Source organism: Bacillus rossius, chromosome 2, assembly GCF_032445375.1.
Source record: "Bacillus rossius redtenbacheri isolate Brsri chromosome 2, Brsri_v3, whole genome shotgun sequence".
Taxonomy (NCBI): Eukaryota; Metazoa; Arthropoda; class Insecta; order Phasmatodea; family Bacillidae; genus Bacillus; species Bacillus rossius.
The window spans coordinates 8,828,578-8,843,059 of record NC_086331.1 but is presented as its reverse complement, the minus strand read 5'-3'; the positions used below and the strand labels follow the sequence as shown (position 1 = coordinate 8,843,059).

The window sequence follows — 14,482 nt, the reverse complement described above, 5'->3', positions numbered from 1 at the left end:
AGGCGCGCTGTTACTGTCTGTATGCTGGCAGGGCACTGCTTCTCTCTGGGAAGAGTGGTCCATGTCACAGGCTCTCTAGCGTTGTTCGCAGCGAATATTCACCAAGTTTGCTATTTCGCGATGGGATATGTATATATTTCAATTCTGGGATTATGACGCACAGTCGTTCAATAAAATATTACAGATACAAGCGTTAAATATTCTTAGGGTATGATACTCGGATAGGATGTGCTATAAGCATTATTTAATATAATTTAACTAATTTATTGACAGTATACAAAAGTTTCATTTTTTGCCTGTTTTTACTGTTTGACATTTTTTGGTGCTGAAATATAGTAGGTTTTACCAATGTTCTTTGGGAAAATACCAATAATTGTGGAGTGATTTTTTGCTTTCCCGAAAGAAAAAAAAGGCCTGTTGAATCTTTTAGCTTAACAGATTATTTTTTAATATTTATATTTTGACCTAAAATATTGCTCGTGATATTTGCAACACTATTAATTTCATTGTGTGAATAACAGCATGGATATTCTGTAACTCGCGATTAAGCACTAACACTCTTAAGAGTGTTTGGTGAGCAACAGTCTAGGAACTGTCTGAATTCGCCAGTAGTTCTCGCATTTATCTGCACGTACTTGACTTCGGAAGTAAAATCACGAATACTTTACGAATCAGAAGTGAAGTTTGCGAATACGCAAGTAATTGACTCTTTTCAACTCTCGTGTATTTCCTGGCAAATAAACTTCGCCATTTAAAAAAAAAAACGCTTTAGTAGGTTATATTTAATAGAACATGAAAGTGATTTAAAGACACGTTATATTTTAATGAAACTAATAAATAAAATAAATTAATAATACATATATAAACCTGCTGCTTTGGAATTACAATGCGGACATAAAAATACTAATCGTAAATTTAAAGTTATAGGTGGAATATTTAAGTAGGTTGCCGTAAGTACATGTGACAGTAAATAAGAGTACACGCATATTAATATGGGATATTTCTGTTGAAATGAAATTTATTTATTAAAAATAGAATGCCAACCGCCTGGATGGCAGCTAACACCGCTTGTACACGTGGCTGATACAGTGCAAGTGAATGTGCTAGGCCGCGAGTACATAGCTGTGTACTTGCCACGCAGCGCACTGCAGGTGTTAAACCAGGTGGCCGGGGAGGGTGAAGCAGGAGGGGGGGCGCCAAGCAAGTGTCCGGGTCAGAGGTCACCGCGCGGGGGCGAACACGCGATTGGCGGCCGGCCTCGTGGGCGGAGGTTGGGAGGAGGGGTCAGCATAATTACATGAATCTACCGAAGAGCTGTTTCGCTGCCCCTTGAACGGAAAGTGTGACCATGAACGATGTATCCAACTGCCAGCGCATAAGCAGACTTCCAGTCAGGTCCTTTCCAACTCTGATTGGGCCCTTGCCACCTCTGGTCGGGCCCTTGCCACATCCTTTCGGGCCCTTGCCAACTCTGATTGGGCCCTTGCCACCTCTGGTCGGGCCCTTGCCACATCCTTTCGGGCCCTTGCCAACTCTGATTGGGCCCTTGCCACCTCTGGTCGGGCCCTTGCCACATCCTTTCGGGCCCTTGCCAACTCTGATTGGGCCCTTGCCACCTCTGGTCGGGCCCTTGCCACATCCTTTCGGGCCCTTGCCAACTCTGATTGGGCCCTTGCCACCTCTGGTCGGGCCCTTGCCACATCCTTTCGGGCCCTTGCCAACTCTGATTGGGCCCTTGCCACCTCTGGTCGGGCCCTTGCCACATCCTTTCGGGCCCTTGCCAACTCTGATTGGGCCCTTGCCACCTCTGGTCGGGCCCTTGCCACATCCTTTCGGGCCCTTGCTAACTCTGATTGGGCCCTTGCCACCTCTGGTCGGGCCCTTGCCACATCCTTTCGGGCCCTTGCCAACTCTGATTGGGCCCTTGCCACCTCTGGTCAGGCCCTTTCTAATTCATTTAGGGGCATTCATAAGTACATACTTAATCTTTTTCGTAAGTACTGATTATTTAACGTCTTTTCTGATGTTACATAATATCAGGCCTTTCATCTGCATAATTGAAACCAAGTTTGGGTGTTGTTAACTTTGTAAGGTTTTTAATTTATTTTTATTTTTCATTTAAGAAAATTTCAAAAATATGTAGAACATAACTAAAGTTTGTAGCTGTTACAAGAAAGTTAATTACAAGTGATAGATTTCGTCGAATGCCTTTTAGTTAAAGGAAAAATATTCAATGTAAAAAAAGTTAATTGAATATCTCACATGAAAGTAATTTTATGACAGGTATTTGTAACTGTGTTTTTATTGCAGCATCTGTACCCAATGTGATTTTATGAGTTTCTTAACATTCCCTTTAAAATATATACAATAAATACACGTTCGCCATACTTAATGCTAGAGCGTAAAATTAGCAAATTAGCTTGCATACGAGCAAAAAAAAGTCAAACTCCAAAGTTTAGTAAAACAAAAAAGGGAAGTATGCATGTGTTACGGCAATGGACATTTGATTGAATGCATGCTCGAGCACGACCTCTTTTCACGCGATAGTGACAAGCTGTTTGCACGTAAAATGAGCTACTTACTTTATAAAGTAGGTGGCTCAGGAATTGTTTTGTTTTTTGTGTAAATATTTCAACCTATTTATTACAAATTCCCTGATCTCTTTGACACGAAACATGTTTTATGTATATATAGTTTCAACATATGCTTAGTTTCTAAAATTGTAATTTTTGAAATAGGACAAAGTGAATGTAATTTCGCTGTGACTTGTTGACTGGAACTGTCATCAGACCTCATAAATTGATATACAATATATCGTTATAATAATAAAAAGTAAATCGTGCTTAGATCATTGAGATATAGTTATCCAACCAATGTATTTACAATACAAGTGAAAGTATATATTTTAAGATTACAAATATTACGTCATTATTTATGTCTGTCAGCTTTATACTATACATTTTTTATTCAATGCCCACATGTTTGTTTTAGTATTATTAATAAAATGATTGCAAATGCCTATGTATAATATTATGTAAGCCTACAATTAACTGATTAAAATTCTTGTGCAAAATTTCAAGAAAAATTTGGAATACGAAACACGCGTTTCATGCTATTGTCTCATTTATTCCGAGTGTTATGTCACCCAATGTGTGTTAGTTCAATGCAAAGTGTGCCATGAGATGAAATCACTGGTTTGCCCTAAACGTGACTGGAGAACTTTGTAACGAGTGGTGTGTAAGAAGACTTCAGCCATAAAAAAACTATTTAAGTATTTGCAAATATGTATATACGTATGTATATTAAATTTGTACAGGGTTATAATTATGTGCATATAGAGAATAAACTAGATATTTTCAGCAGTTCACTTAAAAAAAAAAGTTCTGAATGTTTTGAAAAATTTTCACAAATAAAATATGTGTACATATATGAGTAAATAAGATATAATTTATGAAAAATTATTTGTCACGAACATTGTTTTATACAACAGATATTTTATGAATAAAATTTTAAAATAATTAAGGAATGGCTATTTTTTGGCAATAGTGGTTCATAATTATGGTCACTTTTTTTCCTCCGTGTGTTATTTAATTTCCTTATTCATAATTTTAATTAATTTTTCTGTAAAACAATAAGGGTAAGTTAGTTTCGTGCGAAGGAAAACTAGTTAGTTGTGGCAAACGTGTAAAAGCAGAGGTTTAAACAAACTTGTTATGTTCTTTTACATGCTTTCTAATCAATTAATAAAATATCACATGGTGACATGTTTTCAGTTTGTTTTTTATAACATATTTTATATTAAACCACAAATTATTATTTTTTCACTTATTATTTATTTACGTTTAATCACATTCTCGTCTATGAAATTTCGGTGGCCATTTATTAGCTATTTCACACTAATTGCACTTAATTAATGAATTTATTGTTTGTTTAAAAAACAAGCAAAAAATACCTATGCTCTCTGATTGAATATTTAAAGTTATCGATTTTACAAGTTCACATCACTATGTTACAACAAGACCAAAGAGTTATGTTTTCACACGAGCAACTACATAACATTTAATTTCACACTAATACATTTTTGGGCTACTTGACACTAAAATAGTTTTCTTTTAAATTTGTTCTTAATTTTTGGCTTAATTTTCTAATTCACCAGGGATAAAAATATCTGTGTGTGTAGAGTCCACACGCGACAGAACGGAAACTTTATTCTTATTCGTTAAAGATCGATATAATTTCTATTTTTTTTTATTGAACAAGAGATAATAATAGAGAAAAGTAGTGATGCTGTTATAATCACCAATGAAGAAAAAGAATGCCTTTTGGGTCGTGCTGAAATTTCGCCTCCGTTCAGTGTCATTTTTTGGTGCCTCTTTTGGTGGCATATTCCCACGTTGCATTTGATAATATCTCTGCACTTCTAATGAAATTAATGCATGTTGCTAAATCAAGATCTCCAGCTGAATAAAATGAAATAACAAAAAAAAAACTCTAATCAAACAGGTCTACAAGTTTTTTTGACATTAAAAATAACAGTGTTCACATACCAAAAATAAAGTACACTTATCAAGGTAACATCTTAAGTCTATAAGTCTTTTTTTATACATTTTCAATTTCACTATTCACATAAAAATTAATGATAATTATTATAAGGATAATTGTACAAATAAAATACTGTATCAAAGATTCTTTAAATAAAATACAAGAAATATGGTAGCGTCAATATTTAGCCGTTACGAAAACTGAGGAGTAGACAAATAAAAGCAGCGTTACAAGAATTCCGTAGCATCACTGCTGTGTCATTTATACCTCTCTCCGGCCGTTACAACTAGCATACAGCATGCTATGCTACGTACCTATCTCCCCTTCCTTTTGCCGTCTTCCCATTCGACCGCTAGCGCATGCGTTGCAGTGGCGTCGCCGCTGACGCACTCTCCTCCTCTACCGGTTCCCCCACCACGTACCTAACTATTCCCCTCGGGCGATCGGAATTTTCGTAACGCTCGAGAATTTTAGCTCCCCCTCGGCAAAAAAGTTTCACTTCCAAAATATAAAATAATTAAGAGTGTGTTATTTTACACAAAAGTGTTTTCGATTAAATGTAAGAAAAGCTTTACTACAAATATCTAAGGATCCTTTTTAAACCTACTCATTTTAAAATGTATATCTAAACCCTACCTTTACCATTACTAAGCTCCCTTATTCGTAAATTGGATACGAATATTCTCTCTTCTTTTCACTGAAAATTAATTAAGCTGCCATGATTATTTTGATTAAGTATTACACATGTATTAAGTTCTTTATGTTTAAGCTGTAAAAGATAATTAGACATCTCGATATTAATATTTTGAATTCATAGCCTTTAACAAAAATTTGGGTTGCACAGATGTTATACAGCATAAAATTTAAGAACTTCATTTATAAAATGCGCTTGATAGATATATTTATATAGTAAACAATTGAAGCTACATTCGAAGTAAGATGATATATTATTTTAGTGTATTTTATTTAATATATTTTGAGTCTGATAGACCAATTTTTTTCTGACAGAAAATAAAGAAAAACTACTTGTAAATATTTATGAGCTAGGGCTTTTATGTGTTTCCGCATGATATATCAAAGTTTCTTAAACTTGTGGAAACCAATGTAAAAAATTGTGACGTAGGCTGTGTAGATTTTAATATCAACTTATAACATTTTAGCACAATATTACTTATTTTAATTCTACAATAGTTAAAAAGGATAACATATATTTTTGTCATAACTTTCAGTGAGATAGGAGTAAATCAATAGCGACACATTAAAATGAATAAAGAACGATTTCATCTCTTATCGTTGGTAGATTAATTTTATACGAAATAAAAACTCATACACATGTTTTATGTGATAATGCTGAACATTTTAAATCAGATTTTAACTGGAATGTTGCGTTTCAATGCAAATGTATAAATTATGTCGCTGCTAAAAAAACTAATTTAATGATTTAGCACAAAACTGGCTATGAATCATTAGGTATAAATGAAGCATAAAAATATAGACTTTTTTAATAAATAACAAATTTAAATAATTTGTTAGAAACACTAAAATTAGCCGCATTTAGGTTTAAAAACGATTAAAAACTTAAAACTCACAAAATATTCTTAGGAAAATAGTTGTTTAGAAAGTCCTTTCCATCGTTACAAATACAGTAGTGTAAAATTTACAAAAAAGATGTCTATGGGATATCTAAAACTTACGCATTATTTGAGCAATAGAATATTATTCTCCATGGTTATCATAACAATGTATATACAGAATAATCTTGTGTGTTCTGCAAAAATTTGTTCCAAAATTAATAATGATTTTACTTGTATCGTCACAAGAAATATTTTGTAGACGAGCTTCCAAAAGATTTGTAAAACATAATTTTTTCTTCAGGAAAGTGATGAAAAGTGTTGCTAAAATTATGGTAAGTAGCTAAATGGTGGCCTGTGATTCAGAAGTACAGTGACCTTTGCTTTCTTATATATATATATATATATATATATGTATACATATATATTATTTATTATATATATCACTTCATGTTAAAATTATATTTCATTTACATGCTGTAGGTAGGTATATTAATATTATTAAGTGTGACAGGAACAAAACGGTCGTATGTTATCAGCTAAGAAAATTTGCTTTAATAATACATGAACCAAACTTTGCAGTTCATTCATCTGTGATTCCCTTGCTGGTATAATCCTAACAAATTGTTTTTAATTTTACACAGGGTGTATTTGGCATCAAAGACTGCAGTTGTAAGTGTAATTTGGCACATACATATCAGTAGGTTGGTGAATTTTTACTCTTGTGCTTAAGTCAAATACTATAACAAGTGTAAAAATAGAATTACTCTGGTTTGGTAAAATTTTTGGCCATGGCATATGTTCAAAGAATCTATTGTGTCAAAACTCCCTATTGAAATAAATATTTTAAGTATGTATATTCTTAGTAAAACTTTACATTTTCAAAATTATTAATTTTTTCATCAAATCTTTTAACTAATGCTGTATACATAAAGGCTTTTCAAAATGTTATCTCTATTTAATGATTAAATAAATATAACTTGTTGAACTGAGTTAACTATTGGAGTATCGAACCTATTTCGTATTTATTACCAGTCTAAGTTGTTGAATTCTCTCTTAGTTTTAATTATTGGCCTGAGTAATATAAAATTATTTCTTAAAACTGCATTCATCTTAAGGTGTCGGTTTGGGTTGAGGTATCGGCCACCATCTTGGATTGTGACGTCACGGCGGCGATCATTGATGACCTTGACCTTTGATTTTTGCCTTGACCTTGAACTTTAACCTCAGATGCCATCTTGATTTCTGCCATTTTGAAATCGAGCACCCCACTCCATAAACGTTGCAATTTTCGTTATGGTCGCCATCTTGAAATCTAATGTCACGTCCGCCATATTGGTTCTGATGTCACAACCACTTTTTTTAGATATTGGCAGCAAGTCTGTTATCTTGTTTTCTTCTGCTGGAAGCCGCCATTTTGGATGACATCATGGCCACCATTTTGGTTTTTTTTCTGTTCTGCTGAAGGCCGCTATCTTGGATAACGCCATACTTTTTTTCGTTGTTTGTTTCTAGAGAGCATCAGCATCACTCAGTCCCATGCAGGTAAGGTCGATGTTCCTTTACCTACCATTGTTTTTGTTGTTCTTATCATATATTATATATAATTATTTATTCAAAATATATTGGAACCAAGTTGATTCGAATCTCTGGGTTTGAAAAGATACACCTTTGATCTCACGACCATCGATATATTTACCAGACCAAGAATTATTTAGGGTAGCCTATATAATAAGTAATACATATATTTGGACTTGTAAATGTATCTAAAATTTAAAGGAATAATAGCATCACCTGTACGAGACAAAGCCGCCATATTTATTTCAATACTTGCTACCAGGAGCGATAGTTAACACTCATCGCTTGCAAGAGGAAATTGTCACCATTTTGTTTTCAGTAATCGGTACAAGGAGCACTAGTTTCACTTAGTACATATGAAATCTGCTAGATTGGTTTACCACCTTATTGATTTAATTTGTACCTTTATAATGCAGTAGTATTTATAACAGTGGCATCCGCCAAACACTTTAGCAGTCTAGACCGCCATCTTGAAATTCTGTAAATTTTTTGCTGGAAATTCGGGACAGATTACTAATTTCATGAAATAAATCACTTATATGTTAACTGATTGATTCAATCAATTTTTTTCCTTCGCTCGGTCCTTCACAGTTGCAAAGGGTTGAGTTAGTAAAATATCTAATCAATTTAATATAAAACGCTAAAAGGTTCAAGAATTAAAACAATGCAAGTCTTTTTAAGAAATAAATATTTACTAGATAAATCCTACAAGTACAATAAACAAGCAAAATGCTAGTGTTTCTTGATTTCTGTAGTATTCTTAGAAAGCAAAGCGAGTCATTTGCATGTGCTTCCAGGCCAATTCTACATTGCAGGTGATCAACCAGACACATCCGGTCAGCAACCAGTAGAGACCTGCAAAATTCGCGGATTCATTCGGTGATAGGCTAGAATTCAAACACATATACCTCTTAGATAAATTTGCTATTGGCTTACTGTTCATCTAGACGAATCTCAACCAGTTATAAACCCTCAACCAAAGAAGGCTCGAATCACAGACAAACCAGCTGAGACGACTTACAAGTCGGCAGCCAATGAACTGGCGCTATTTGCCCGAGTGTACAGGGGTATGTGCAGTCTATCCTGAAGGCCATCGAAACCGCGAATTTTGCAGGTCTCTAGCAACCAGGCACCTCCAGTTAGATGACCAGAACCGACCAGTCGCTTGGGCAGGCTAACACGACCAGCTGATGACCTGGCACATCCAGTTGGTGCTTAGGTACACATAAACAGTAGCCTAGATACCTTGCTTTTGATACTTAGCAGACATTTCTAACATGTCATGTAAGCTGTCCAACGTATAGACCAGGCATATCCGAGTCACGAAGCCAATCATGATCTGACGATGTAAAATAAACGGAAAGGACGAACGTGCTTCAATCGCATCAATTGCTCCAATGCTCCAATTGTTCTTAGTGCTCTGAAGCTGCAAATGTTCCAAAGCTCCAATTTCTCCAAATGCTCCTATTCTCCAACAGCTCCAATTGTTCCAAGAGCTCCGATGTCACAATTCTCCAAGTGTTCTTAGTGCCCTAAGCTCCAAATGTTCCAAAGCTCCAATTTCTCCAAATGCTCCTATTCTCCAACAGCTCGAAGTGATCCAATTCTCCAATTGTTCCATGAGCTCCGATGATCCAATGCTTCAACAGCTCCAAATGCTGCAATTCTTCCCTTTCTACAACTACACTATTTTAACACTTTTAAATTACATAGTGAAGAGAATAGCACTACCATAATGATATGCCATATGAATAGTAAGCATTTGAATATGTGACAGTTTTTCAATATGTTAATTAATTTTTGGAGTACCTTGGTCATTTAACATTTAATCTGACGAATGAGGAAAAGCAAATGACTACATAGTAGTAATAAATTAGTACAATTATTATCTTAATTATTATAGTTTTCAAATAAACATCCAATAATAAAAATAAACGTGTATGGTTATTGTAATTTAAGACGTCTTTTCGTGCAATTTAATCAAAATATTAATAATAATTAGGTTCTATAAAAACATAAATGTAAAATTTCACAAATGCTACTTGTTTTAATAATCACAACACAAAAATTTCAGTTACAAAATGTTTGTACATGACATGTAACGAAATTTTTACAGAGTATATTCTGGTATTTATTTCAACTGGTTTGAGTAAACTGTGACACGTTATAAAATACAGAGCTTACACATATTCACAAGTGTGAGGAGGATGATGATAAATATTGTTACGAGAACTCTAGCGACGGTGCTGGCAAGCCGGCTCGCGCACCTGCCTGCAGATGGGGCTCGATACAAGTAGCGCCCATCCCTTCATTACCGCTACACACTTAATACGATTAGCAGCGGCGGCTCGTACCACCTTCTCCTTCCCCAGTGCTTTCCCATTGAACCCGGATAATATTCTGCGGCTCTCGAAAGTTCGGCATGCTTCCAGAGCCCCGTCTGCGTGAAGTGGCGTAACTATAACGCCATTGTTCTGGTAGCTTCAAGTGTTAAGTCGGGGACACTGGTGACGTGACACTTTAGAGAGATACGAGACCTTTCCAGTTCGGGACTCGGCATGTATTGACGGAGGCTGGCCTGTGGCAAGCAATGCGAGAGTGATAAAGGCTGGTGGAGACACCGACGGATCCTCGGAGCGGTCTGAGAGGCAGTGAAGTGAAGAGGGCCAGTGACCCCTTGGTGAGCGATAGAGGACGAAGAGCGACGGGCTTCGTGTGCGAAGGTTGGTGCAAGTGTTGTGTGTGTCGCAGTCGAGTGAGTAGTTCGAGGCAGTGTGTTAAGACAAACAGGTGAGCGGTATGAGAAGAGCAGTCCTGAGAACCACTGTCGAGCTGAGCTCCATTGGTGAGAGTAAATTTTGGACCTAATGAAAGAGTGATTCATTTATAGACATACCATTAAATTGTTATAACTTAGCGAAAAGTGTAAATATCAGGTGAGAATAAAACTGCATTCAATTAATTGGGTTATTATTTCCGGGCTTGTTTTTCACTCGTGACAGTTTGAAGGTAAATAAACCGTACGTAAAAAAGAGACAATAATTATTAAAATTTTGACGGGCAAGAATAAATCTTTTGTTTCTTGTTACATTGCAGTGGACTGAACAAAATTTCGTAAAGAATAATTTTCACATTTTCAAACGATCAACAGTGTTATTGAATTGAAATAAAATTTCGCTGTTGGATAGCAAAATCTGAATTAATGTTGAATGTTTTTCTTGTTACTTTTGAAACATAAATTTTAATTTGGGAAGAATGAAAGTTTCTCTCGATGGAAACATAATTATTCTGGCCACGTCTCATGCTTTTACCCACTCACAACGTTTCCTGTTGGCGTGTGCCCCCACGCCTTGGTAATGAGGTACACGTGTGGGCTGGATCCAAAGGCCTTATTAAGGAATAATTATGAGAAATAATGAAAGATTCTGTTAACCCCGTGTCAATAACAAGCAATAAATATAGATGATATATTCGGCCGAGGTTGTGAGTCAGATACCGCCAATCTAAGAATACCAGCTCTAAGCCAAATCGTTTTTAACGAAGCAACGAGTTACAATTTGTTTAATGCCATATAATTAATTTGCTACTGGTATTGCAAAGGTTGTTTGTGACGAAATGGCCGGTACTTCAATAAATTATGGTCAGCAAAACCCCCCTTTTCAGTTTAAATTTTGTACTTCTTTTAAGTAAAATATCAGCTCATGATTTTATACGTACTAGCTTTGAGACCAATGAGTTAGAACTTTCTCTTATAGCACAATTTTAAACATTTTTGTTCATAAACACATATTAAGTTTCAACGTTAAAAAAGTTACTACAAACCGATTCTAATTTAATCAGGTGTATTTGAAATGCAAGCAGAAAATAGTTTAACACTATAACGCGATTAAAATTTAAACTGTTTGAATAAGTTTGAATAATTCTTAAACTAAATGTTGAACTAATTTCAATGATAATTATTTAATTATGAGATTTTAAGCAATAAAAATTGTTATAAACAGCAAACCATTAACAAAAATTTATAATTCATATGACGTACTGACTTAAGAGGTTAGCTTTATAATTGTAATTTATTTTTTGGATGTGATCCCTTTGATTTTAAATGTCAAAAGGACTTATAGATTTGTGAGATAGCCTATATCAGTGTAACTAATGTTCATTTGGAGTGTTTTTTTTTTTTGTTCTTTCAATTGATTTAATTGGATGTCATGATTTAACATCATGCTTAAAGTCATAAAAAGGAAGAAGAAGATAGGAGGTATTATCAAAGACAACGTGGGAATAAACTACCAAAAGTAGCGCCAAAAAGTACTAGTGAATGGATGTGAGAATAAAATACGCAAAAAAATTCTTTTTTTTTTTTTCATTTCAGAACTTACTATTCGTATTTATTATTTCTTGCTCAATAAATAATACTTATAATTTTATTTATTTATACACGTTTCACTTTTGTTGCGCATGGACTCCTCACACACATTTTGTTTCTAATACGGAAGATTATATTTAATTTTTTTTAGGAAATAAATAGAAAATTTTCATGTTGGTCCTAGCAAGTACTGAAAGCATGCAATCCTGTAGTATAAATTTTTCTATGAACCGTTTAGTAAATAATTAATTAAAATTATGTTTTATAAAAACCATAGAAACCTTGATTTTTCAGTGTTAATAGAAAACCTAATATTTTTTGATTTATGAATGATATAATTTAAAAAAAGTTGTTGGAAGATCGAGACTACATACGAACGATTAAAAATAAACTTTATAACACAGGATTGCAGTAACGGCTCGGACCAACATTAAAAATGGTCATTTATTTAATTAAAAACCATTAAGTTAGACGGTTTTTAGTAGATAAAGCCTGTTATAAAATATTTAATAATTTTACATCATGGCTGTATTTATAATATTGCGAAAAAAACAAAATATCATAGGCAAAATAATTTAGGCTTCTGCCCGGTTAAGCCTCCAGGCGTGGCTGACGTTGAACACTATCAGACCTACAATCGCTCCGATGTAACGTGAGACTCAAACCGTGCTCGTTGCTTGCCGTGCGTGGAGAGGCGGACATTCAGGGGACGTGTTCAAGGCACTGCAGTGAGTTGCCACTTCGAAGTAGATATTTACCAAAGGCCAACCGTCTCGAAAACAGTTGTGCCGAGTAGTCTGAACTTTATTTTTTTTTCGACTGTAAACCTATTGTGAAAACGTTCATTGGTGTACTGTGAAAAAAATTTTTTTTTCAAACCCTCTATGGCACAATTTCATGAACAGGTGACCGTTGGCCGAGTGTGTGCAGTCTGTCCTAGAGGTCACTGAACCCGATAGTTTACGATTCCCTTTCTCACGGGGGCGGCTGCAACAGGTTGTCTCGTGTATACCTGCTTCAACCATCCATGCGTACACCAGTTCCCCTCCCAAGGATCCCCTTTTCCTGTTTTCCTCGAACCTATTACAACCCCCTCCCCCCTAGACAGCTGCCTGTCGACACGAGGTGTGTGGGGTCGTTACAAGCCTTTACGTGTATATATATATATTGAGTTTTGTGTAACTGTATGTTTTTTCTTTACCTCGCTTTTCTCAAAACTAATTAATGTATAAGTATAATGTATATGAGTGAAGTAAAAAATTCAATACCGCAAACATAGAGCCTCGAGGGTCCAGACAAAACCAAACGTTTTCAAACTTTTTCCTTTGACTAATACCTCTTATATTTTTCTGTTAACCTCTGTAATTTTTGTATACACCAGCAAAGTGTAACTTGTATTTAAAAATCCTGTACTTTAGACAAAAGAGCACTGCGTGCTGGCGTGTCTTATAAATCATTGACAAATAACTGTAAAGTGTAAACATGTAGAATAAAATTTCTTTTGAATTTGAATTTGAATTTGAGCGCCCAGCGGCACCTAGTGGGGTGCCACCCGGACAGCTGGACAGCTGGACAGCTGGACAGCTCAGGGCAGCACGACGTGCAACCCCACAAGCCACGACCCCCACCTGGGCCCACCTTACCTGACTGCAGTCTTGGTTGGACATGGCTTCATATGCTGCAACACCATCCTCGCACATGCTGCATGCCACCCTTCCTGCGAGGTTGAAACCCAGCGTGACTAGGCGTATAGGTAGAGACCTGCAAAATTCGCGGTTTCGATGGCCTTCAGGATAGACTGCACATACCCCTTTACACTCGGGCAAATAACGCAAGTTCGTTGGCTGCCGACTTGTAAGTCGTCTCAGCTGGTTTGTCTGTGATTCGATCCTTCTTTGGTTGAGGGTTTATAACTGGTTGAGATTCGTCTAGATGAACAGTAAGCCAATAGCAAAATTATCTAAGAGGTATATGTGTTTGAATTCTAGCCTATCACCGAATTAATCCGCAAATTTTGCACGTCTTTACGTATAGGGCTTGACGTGAGACGCGCTCAAGAGTAGAGTCTTCCCAACGCACACCCCTCCCGAATACACTTGGTTTATGGTTAGGTTCATGGGGGGAAAAAAAGAAGACTCCTGATGGTGTGCCAACCTGGTTTCTGCAAGGTTTCCGACTCGTAGTCAAGTACGCGATGCAACTTGATTTCAACACCACCAGTAACTTTATAATAATTTAGTTATGAACTTAAGGTATAAATTGTCTTTTTACGGGCTCTTAAAACTTAATACAGTGTTAAAAGCTAACTAATCCTTATTTTAGTTATTATTGTTTTTAAACAAAACGAAATAAAGAGATCTAGAAAAATCGCTACTGTAGAAAAAATGTTTTGTTAAAGTTTTTTGAGGTAATGGGGTTTCTATAT

At 35.5% G+C, this 14,482-nt stretch overlaps 1 protein-coding gene across 1 annotated transcript; it reads left to right on the top strand.

Annotated features, from left to right (window-relative positions):
• Positions 1 to 1,348: 1,348 nt before the first annotated feature.
• LOC134528789 (basic proline-rich protein-like) lies at positions 1,349 to 13,802 on the top strand. The gene is made up of 3 exons (XM_063362456.1): positions 1,349 to 1,936; positions 10,443 to 10,446; positions 13,618 to 13,802. Exons 1-3 carry the CDS (start codon positions 1,349 to 1,351, stop codon positions 13,800 to 13,802), a joined length of 777 nt encoding a protein of 258 aa, XP_063218526.1.
• Positions 13,803 to 14,482: the final 680 nt, after the last annotated feature.

Excerpts from the sequence above, each read along its gene's own strand:
- LOC134528789 (XM_063362456.1), top strand. The coding sequence starts at position 1,349 with ATGAACGATGTATCCAACTGCCAGCGCATAAGCAGACTTCCAGTCAGG.